The sequence below is a fragment of the Triticum urartu genome, chromosome 5A (assembly GCF_056163025.1).
Source record: "Triticum urartu cultivar PI428250 chromosome 5A, HENAU_Tu73, whole genome shotgun sequence".
NCBI lineage: Eukaryota > Viridiplantae > Streptophyta > Magnoliopsida > Poales > Poaceae > Triticum > Triticum urartu.
In genome coordinates, this window is record NC_141877.1 from 18,196,728 (window position 1) to 18,206,560 (window position 9,833).

At 54.0% G+C, this 9,833-nt stretch overlaps 2 protein-coding genes across 2 annotated transcripts; both read left to right on the top strand.

The window, feature by feature from the left end:
- Positions 1-8,609: 8,609 nt before the first annotated feature.
- LOC147967544 (uncharacterized) lies at positions 8,610-9,023 on the top strand. The gene has a single exon (XM_087523173.1). The coding sequence runs from the start codon at positions 8,610-8,612 to the stop codon at positions 9,021-9,023; it is 414 nt and encodes a 137-aa protein (XP_087379299.1).
- A 24-nt stretch (positions 9,024-9,047) lies between these two features.
- Positions 9,048-9,392, top strand: LOC147967545 (uncharacterized). Its single transcript, XM_087523174.1, has one exon. It carries the CDS (start codon positions 9,048-9,050, stop codon positions 9,390-9,392), a length of 345 nt encoding a protein of 114 aa, XP_087379300.1.
- The last annotated feature ends 441 nt before the right edge of the window (positions 9,393-9,833 follow it).

Below are 9,833 nucleotides of genomic sequence, written 5' to 3' on the forward strand. Positions count from 1 at the left end.
CGGATTCGAGCCCATGTCGGATACGCCGCACAGTCATGACGAGCATGACGTAACTCTGTCGTCGGACAGTGTTCGGGAGATCGCATCCGCAACTACTCCGGCGGCTAATCAGGAGCAAATCGTGCCGTCTGAGAGCGGAGGGATAGACCCCGCCATGGACACCGCCCTCTCAATGGCGATAGAGCCAGATACTGACTTCACCCCTTACGAGAGTCATATCGCCGAACCACTGGGTTCATCTCCGGCCACGGATTCCGAGCCGCTCACATCCGTGCCCGTCGAATCCGACTGGGCACCAATCATGGAGTTCACCTCCGCGGATATCTTTCAGCACTCGCCCTTCGGCGACGTGCTAAATTCATTAAGGTCTCTCTCCCTGTCAGGAGAACCTTGGCCGAACTATGTCAGGCTAGAATGGGATGCGGATGATGAAGAAATTCGCTATCCACTGACCATCCACTTAGTAGCCACTGTCGACGACTTAACCGACATGCTCGACTTCGACTTGGAAGACTTCGACGGTATGGACGATGAAGCCGGAGACGAACAGGAACCACCGCCCTCAGGGAGCTGGACCGCCACCTCATCATATGATATATACATGGTGGACACCCCCAAAGAAGGCAATGGCGACGAGACATCGGAGGATGACCCCTCCAAGAAACAACCCAAGCGCCGACATCAGCGGCGCTGCTCTAAGTCCTGCCACCACAAGAGCAGTGATACTGGCACAGGAGATAATAACACTCCGGATAGCGCCGAGGAGAACAACAATCCCCTCCAGCACGATGTAGAGCTCGAGGACGAACAAGCTAGCCCTTCAAAGCAGGCAGCAGATGGAGAACTGGAGGAGGACAATTACATGCCTCTCTCCGAAGATGAGACGAGCCTCGGCGACGACGAATTTATCGTGCCTTAGGACCCCGTCGAGCAAGAGCGCTTCAAGCGCCGGCTTATGGCCACGGCAAATAGCCTGAAGAAAAAGCAGCAACAGCTTCAAGATGATCAAGACTTGCTAGCAGACAGGTGGACCGAAGTCCTTGCGGCCGAGGAGCATGAACTCGAGCGCCCGTCCAAGAGTTACCCAAAACGCAGGTTGCTACCTCACCTCGAGGAGGAAGCATTGAAACCTCATTCACCAGTGTATGATGCGGCTGACCGGCCACTACGCGGCCGAGCCAGAGGCGTTTTAGCCTGAAGTTCAGCCCGCACCCCGTTGCCACTCAATCAAAAATACTAAGGCCCGGGGTAACACAGAGGACCTGCGAGACATATTGGACAGTAAGGCAAAAAATCGCAAGGTCAATATACGGGACACGGGCTCACGTGCCAACACGGGACGATGATCGTCGCGTCGGATACACCAAGAGTAAATCCAGCCGGGCCAGATACAGCAGACAAGACTCATACGAACTGCATCGGGAGATAGCCCGGCACAGAGGCGCCGCACACCCCCTATGCTTCACTGATGAAGTTATGAATCATGAATTCTCGGAGGGTTTCAAACTCGTAAATATCGAATCATACGATGGCACAATAGATCACTGTATGGATTGAGGATTTCCTCCTTCACATCCACACGGCTTGCGGTGATGATCTACATGCCATCAAGTACCTCCCACTAAAACTCAAAGGACCAGCTCGGCATTGGCTAAACAGCTTGCCAGCAGATTCCGTCGGCAGTTGGGAGGATCTGGAAGACGCATTTCTTGACAACTTCCAGGGCACTTATGTGCGGCCACCGGATGCTGATGACTTGAGCCACATAACCCAGCAGCCAGGGGAATCGGCCAGACAATTGTGGACATGGTTCCTGACTAAGAAAAACCAAATTGTAGATTGTCTGGATGCAGAGGCCCTAGTGGCATTCAAGCATAACATCCGCGACGAGTGGCTCGCCCGCCACCTCGGCCAGGAGAAGCCAAAATCTATGGCAGCCCTCACAACACTCATGACCCGCTTTTGCGCGGGCGAGGACAGTTGGCTGGTTCGCAGCAACAACACATTGAGGAATCCAGATACCTCGGATACCAAAGATGTTAACGGTAGGCAGCGTCGTAATAGACCAAAGCGCCACAATAACAGCGATAACACCAAAGATACGACAGTTAATGCCGGATTCAGAGGCTCTCGATCGGGTCAGCGGAAAAAGCCATTTAAAAGAAATACTCCGGCTCCGTCCAGTCTGGATCGCATACTGGATCGCTCGTGTCAAATCCACGGCACCCCCGACAAGCCAGCCAATCACACCAACAGAGAATGTTGGGTGTTCAAGCAGGCCGGCAAGTTGAATGCTGAAAACAAGGACAAGGGGCTGCATAGCGATGACGAGGAGGAGCCCCGGCCGCCGAACACAGGAAGATAGAAGGGGTTTCCCCCACAAGTGAAGATGGTGAACATAATATACGCAACCCACATTTCCAAGAGGGAGCGGAAACGTGCACTATACGTCTATGCGATGGAGCCCGTCGCCCCAAAGTTCAACCCATGGTCTGCTTGCCTGATCACCTCCAATCGCAAGGACCACCCCACTAGCATCCGTCATGGCGGATCCGCCGCACTGGTCCTAGACCCCATCATTGACGGATTTCACCTCACTCGAGTCCTTATGGACGGCGGTAGCAGCCTGAACCTGCTTTATCAGGATACAGTGCGAAAAATGGGTATCGATCCCTCGAGGATCAAACCCAGCAAAACCACCTTTAAAGGCGTCATCCCAGGTGTACAGGCCCATTGCACAGGCTCAATCACACTAGAAGTGGTCTTTGGATCACCGGACAACTTCCAAAGCGAAGAGTTAATCTTCGACGTCGTCCCCTTTCGCAGTGGCTACCATGCACTACTCGGACGGACAACATTTGCAAAATTCAATGCAGTGCCGCATTACGCATACCTCAAGCTCAAGATGCCAGGACCTCACGGGGTCATAACTGTAAATGGAAACACAGAAAGCTCGCTCCGTACGGAAGAGCACACTACGGCCCTTGCAGCAGAAGCACAAAGCAGCCTATTCAGGCAGACCACTCATTCGGCGTCACAGCCCCCGGACACCTTCAAGCGAGTCCAGAACAAGCTGCAACATGATCGCCTGGCACGATTAGAGCTCGCCTAGCAATTCGGCCCCCGTCCCAGTCCTAGTGAAGCGACGAAATCCGTGCCACGCGTACATAACTATGCATTGAAAATACCATGGACATAGGCGGGGGCACGATCAGGACACGCCCCGCATTGTGGCTTAACCGCACTAGGGGCTGCATACCTTTTTCATTCCTTTTCTCTTTCAGGGCCTAACTCTCTGGAATCCCTTTCCGGCAGTACAATTGCCGGACACATTCTGGAAGCAACAACCAAGGCGGCAAGAAGCTAAGATGAACACCGGAACCGCTAGGTGGTCTCTAGTAATAATTGATATACCCGCTTCTCACTATTTATGCGTAGCTTGCCCTAGGATAGGACATTTCGAATTTTCCTACTTTATGCTTATTGCAGTACTTGTACCAAGTATGCTTCGACGTATTATTTAAATAACAATGCATATCATTAATCTGTCATTGCATTATTTAAGTTTTTCTCTTTCTCTTATATGTCCACTTACGACAATCCGCACCCGCACGTTCGGGTATGGTCAGTTCGCCAGGGGTTCGCGTTTACCCCATAATATGGCACAAGAAGTCCAAACACTTTCGAAGTGCGGCACCCCGAACTTATAGCATTATATGCATCAGCTCCGAATCATGTCTTTGGTCAAATGTTGGGTTGCCCGGCTCCCATGCTTTGGTACCTTACGTTCCGCTATATCGGATAAGGTAGTGGTGGGAGAACTACTGCGATTGTGTCCCAGTTCTTCCGGACGAGTACCTCAGTAGAGAAAGCCAAAAACTGACTATCATGATAAGGCGAGAGACTGGTCGCTGTTTGAGAGGTCTCAAGTCCTTAAAGACTTTTTCCGCTTTGGGCGAGGAGTCGGCTTTGTCCGGCTTAGGCGTGTATAGCGCCCCAAATTCGGCCCCCCAAATACCAGGGGCTTCGCCAAAATTTAAAATCATAGACTTCTGTGTCTAAGTGAGAGTGATAAAGCATTATAGTCCGATTGCCTGGTTCGTTGCGCTGAACACCTCCCTTGAAGGACCCAAAATTGGGGTAAAGAGTGTCCAGGTTTATCCCGAACACCCCAGTACTAGTTACATGGGGATAGAAGCCGACGACTGGCCAACTCTCAGATTTTATAAACGGCCGCACAGAAGGTAATATTTTAAATTAAGAAAGCGTCGCATGGCGCAATCGAACTCGTTTCATATTACAGGATCACATGAGCATGTTTATTCAAAAATTACATCCTTGGCACACTCATCTGCCAATAGGCGGGAACCCTTCAGGATACTCTCATAATAATTCTCGGGGCAGCGATGCTCCTTGCCCTCCGGCGGCCTCTCCTTCACCAGCTTCACGGCGTCCAGCTTCGCCCAGTGTACCTTCGCCCGGGCAAAAGCCCTGCGTGCACCCTCGATGCAGACAGACCGCTTGATGACTTCAAGCCGTGGGCAGGCTTCCACAAGCCGCCTCACCAGACCGAAGTAGCTGCCGGACAGGGGCTCACCAGGACACATCCGGACTATAAGGCCCCTCATGGCCTGTTCGGCCGCCTTGTGAAGCTCGACCAACTGCTTCAGCTGGTCGCTCAAGGGCACGGGGTGTTCGGTCCCAGTATACTGACACCAGAATAACTTCTCCGTCGAGCTCCCCTCCTCAGCCCAGTAAAACTCCGCGGCATCTAGTACACTACGGGGAAGACCTGCAAACGCTCCTGGAGAGCTTCGAACTCGGGTAAGAAAAAGGGAAGTCTCCTTCATGTGCTTTCTTTGCATAATGAATGCCTTACCCGCTGCTATCTTCTTCAGCACGTCAATCTCTTGGAGGGCCTTGTGGGCTTCGGCCTTGGCGCTCCGGACGCTTTCAACTGCCTGCGCGAGCTCGGACTCTCGCGTCTTATTGTCAAGCTCCAAGGACTCGTGCCTTTTGGCGAGAGCCTCGAGCTCTTGCTGCACCTTGCCTACTCAGGCTTCTTGCTTTTCCCGTTCAATGCGCTCCTTGGCCTCTTTGTCTTCGGCCTTGGACAACGCCTTCCTCAGGGTTGCCACTTCAGTTGTGGCACCTGGCAAACCCATGATGATCCTATTACTTTACAACTGAATTTCTTTTTAACTATATAGACAGGGGTATTTCTTACCTTTGCTCTCTTCAAGCTGCCTCTTGGTAAGGCCGAGCTCGTCCTCGGACTGCTTCAGGTCCTACTTCAGCGCAGAGACCTCCGCAGTACGTGCGGCAGCGGCCAGCAGTGAAGCCTGCACATACACATAGACATACTCTAATTAGACTCATGAGTTATCATTTGATCCTCTATTCGGCTTTTCTTCACGAACGCCGAACAGAGCATCAGGGGCTACTATCTATGCGGTAATATTTTTTTATATTTTGATTTCTTACCTCAAAGCCTGTTAGCAGGCTGGCGCAAGCTTCGGCCAGTCCGTTTTGGCGGACTGAACCTTCTCGACCACCGCACTCATGATAGTGCAGTGCTCTTCATCGATGGAAGCGCTGCGAAGCGCTTCCAGCAAGTTGTCTGGTGCCTCTGGCTGGACAGAGGACACCGGCACGGATAGTTGGCCCCCCTTAACGGGGGACCGCCTACCGGAGTCCGGAACCATCGAAGGTTCCGGCGCAGTGTTTGGCTGAGGGCCGAACTCGGAGCCCATAGGAGCCTCACTCCCTTGGTACCCAGGGTCCGGGAAGTCACCTCGAGGCACCCCCAGGACCACCTCCCCTTGGCTCGGTGCCTTTTGAGACAACACCTCGGTGTTGTCCGTAGGGCGAGGGGTGGTAGCGGTCAGGAGAGAACCGCTGTTCATATCCGACGAGTCCAGAGAGCCGCTCGACGAGGATACGTCGAGACGAGCTTGGAACGGACTGCATAATCATGTTCGGCATGAGGAGAGGTAGTGTAATAAAACATACCATGAAGTACTATGGTGCCCGGACACTTACGATTTCGCCAGGGGTTTGACCCTGGGTAGCCACTCGTCGCCGCAGTCGGCGGCCGTCGTGGCGCAGTCCGGAGGGAGGGTCCTTCCCCTCTTAGCCCCTTCGGCCTCGTCGGATGGGTCAACCTTCCTTTTCTTGTCTCCCCCGGCTGGGGGGGGGGGACTTTCCTCTTCCTCCTCCTCGTCTTCATGGGAGGAGTGCGCATCGGAGTCATCGGACGATGAGTCCGATACAACCTTGCGCCGGAGACCCTTTCGGGTCCCCGCGGGCTTCTTCTTGGTTTTCTTCACCAGCACCTTATAAGGTGCCGGAGTCATCATCTACGTTAGGAGAGTGCCTGCAGGATCTTCAGGCAGGGGGGCTGGGCAATCAAGCTACTCCGCTGTCTTTATCCATTCCTGTTAATGGCATAGAAGCTTAGATCCTGCATATGACTAAACCGGGGCAAATATATACCCTGAGAGATATAAAAACTTACTGGGTTGGGACGGCTTTTTGTGCTGAGTCCGCGGTCCTCGATGAGGGAAGGAGGAATATCGGCGCCCTTGAACAGCACCCTCCAGACGTCCTCGTGCGTTGTGTCATAGAGGTCTCGCAGCGTCTAGTGCTTGGCCGAGTCGAACTCCCATAAATCGAATGCCCATCGTTGACATGGGAGGATCCGGCGGAAGAGCAGGACCTGGACCACATTGACGAGCTTGATTTTCTTGCTCGTCATGTTCGGGATACAGGTCTGGAGTCCGGTCAACTCTACCGAAGAACCCCAGGACAAGCCCTTCTCTTTCCAGGAGGTGATCCGCATGGGGATTCCGGATCGAAATTTGGGGGCCTCCACCCAGTTGGAGTCGCGCGGCTCAGTGATGTAGAACCACCCCGATTGCCACCCCTTTATGGTATCCACATAGGTGCCCTCGAGCCAGGTGACATTAGGCATCTTGACCACCATGGCGCCTCCGCACTCTGCTTTCTGGCCACCCACCACCTTTGGTTTAACATTGAAGGTTTTCAGCCATAGGCCGAAGTGGGGCCTGATGTGGAGGAAGGCCTCGCACACGCCGATAAACGCCGAGATGTTGAGGATGAAATTGGGGGACAGATCATGAAAATCCAGCCCATAGTAGAACATGAGCCCGCGGACAAACGGGTGGAGGGGAAATCCTAGTCCGTGGACAAAATGGGTAAGAAAAACTACCCTCTCATGGGGTTCGGGCGTTGGGATGATCTGCCCCGCATTTGGCAGCCGGTGCGCGATATCCGCGGCCGGATATCCGGCTTCCCGTAACTTTTTGATGTTCTCCTCCGTGATGGAGGAGACCATCCACTTGCCTCATGCTCCGGACATGCCTGGAGTGGTTTGAGAAGAGGAACGCGAGCTTGGGCGCTAGAGCTTGAGTGTGTGGGAATGGGTAAGCAAGGGAGGAAGAGGCGATGTGTCTCCCCACTTGCCTGGTAAAACCGCTTATTCCCCAGGCGCCGTAATTGATGGCGCGGTTGGGTTACCCACGTCCGTATTGATGAGAATCCCGTAATAAGGGGGACACGATCTCTGCTTTGACAAGACGTGTCGAGAAAACCGCCCCATGTTATGTGCGGTGCTGGTTGAGAAAAACTGTTCAAAAAATGACCGAGCCATGACATAACGTCGTGCTGCCAGAACGCGTTAGCAAATTAGATTTGTGGAAATATTATTCTCTCTATGGTGGTATGTGGAACTTATTTTGCAGGGTCAGACACTATCCTTGTATTCAAACTCTTCCATGGAGTGTTCGGAGGAGGAACCTGCCTTGCAATGCCGAAGACAATACTGTGCATTGGACTCATTGTCATTGAAGCCTGGTTCAGGGGCTACTGAGGGAGTCCTAGATTAGGGGGTCTCCGGACAGCCAGACTATATCTTTTGGCCGGACTGTTGGACTATGAAGATACGAGATTGAAGACTTCGTCCCGTGTCCGGATGGGACTCTACTTGGCGTGGAAGGCAAGCTAGGCAATAAGGATATGTATATCTCCTCCTTTGTAACCGACCTTGTGTAACCCTAGCCCCCTCCGGTGTCTATATAAACCGGAGGGTTTAGTCCGTAGGACAACGTACAATCATACCATAGGCTAGCTTCTAGGGTTTATCCTCTCTAATCTCGTGGTAGATCAACTCTTGTAATACTCATATCATCAAGAACAATCAAGTAGGACGTAGGGTACTACCTCCATCAAGAGGGCCCGAACCTGGGTAAACATCCTGTCCCCTGCCTCCTGTTACCATCCGCCTTAGACGCATAGTTCGGGACCCCCTACCCGAGATCCGCCGGTTTTGACACCGACACCGGCAATCCATCCCGTCTAGCGTCTCCCTCGAGCACCTGCACAAGCTGTCCGTCAGGCCGTCACCGGACTCCGAATCCATCTTCATCCCTGACGACCCAGCCACGTCTCTTCCTGGCCCGGGGGCTGCTGAACCTGGCCTGGGGACTGCCGAACCCGGCCCGGGGGCTGCCACACTCAACTCGGCAGCCGTCGATCCCAACCCGGGGGCTGCCGCCTCCGCCTCAGGGGCTGCCGCCCCAGAACCCGCCATGGTGGCCATCTTCACCGTGGTGACAGCCCCATTGTGGGCCCTGCCCATCTTAGAGTTCCTAGAGAATAGGGTTCTCCCCATGGAGGGAACCGAAGCCCAGCAAGTGCAGTGCCAGGCGTCCGCCTACATCACCATAAACAATGAGCTCGTCAAGCGCAGCTCGATGGGCGTTTTCCAACACTGCATCGAGCAGGACAAGGGCTTAGAGATCCTCCTCGACATACATCAGGGCGAGTGCGAGCACCACGCCACCTCAAGGTCCCTGGTGGCCAAGGCTTTCCGCCATGGTTTATACTGGCCCACGGCCCTCCAAGATGCCGAATCATTTGTCCTCAAGTGTGAGGGACGCCAGCGCTTTAGCAAGCGCAATCACCAGCTGGCTTCAGCACTGCGAACCATCCCGATCACCTGACCCTTCGCGGTCTAGGGGCTCGACATGGTGGGACCTTTCAAGACCGCTCGAGGCGGCATGACACACTTGCTGGTGGCAGTGGAAAAGTTCAGCAAGTGGATAGAAGCACAACTGATCAAGAAGCTGGACGGGCCGACCGCCATCCGGTTCGAGGACATCGCGGTACACTACGGTGTCCCGCACATCATCATCACGGATAATGACACCAACTTCGCCAAGGGCGAGCTCACGCAGTATTGTTCTATCTCTGGCATCCGCCTCAACTTGGCCTCCGTGGCCCACCCTCATTCCAACAGGCAGGTCGAGTGGGCCAACGACCTCATCCTATCCGACATCAAGCCACGGCTCGTCGAGCCACTTGTCCGTTGACCTGGCAGCTGGCTTGACGAGCTGCCGGTCGTCCTCTGGAGTCTCCGAACAACGGCAAACCGGTCGACCGGGTTCACCATGTTCTTCCTCATCTAGGGAGCAGAAGCCGTCATCCCAACCGACATAGAGTTCGACTCACCGCGAGTCACGATGTACACCGAACGCGAAGCCAAGGAAGCCCGTCAACCTACTCGAAGAAGCGCGCCTCTTGGCGCTCAACCGATTAACCATTTATCAGGAAGGCCTGAGACACTACCATAGCAAGAAGATCATGCCCCTCGCATTCTGTGAGGGGGACCTCGTCCTCCGGCTTCTCCAGCAGCAAGCCGGCCAGCACAAATTGGCCTCCCCATGGGAAGGCCACTTCATCGTCAGTAAAGTCCTGTGTGACCGCAACGCGTACTACCTCATCGATGCCCGCAAGTCGAACAAGCGCAAGAG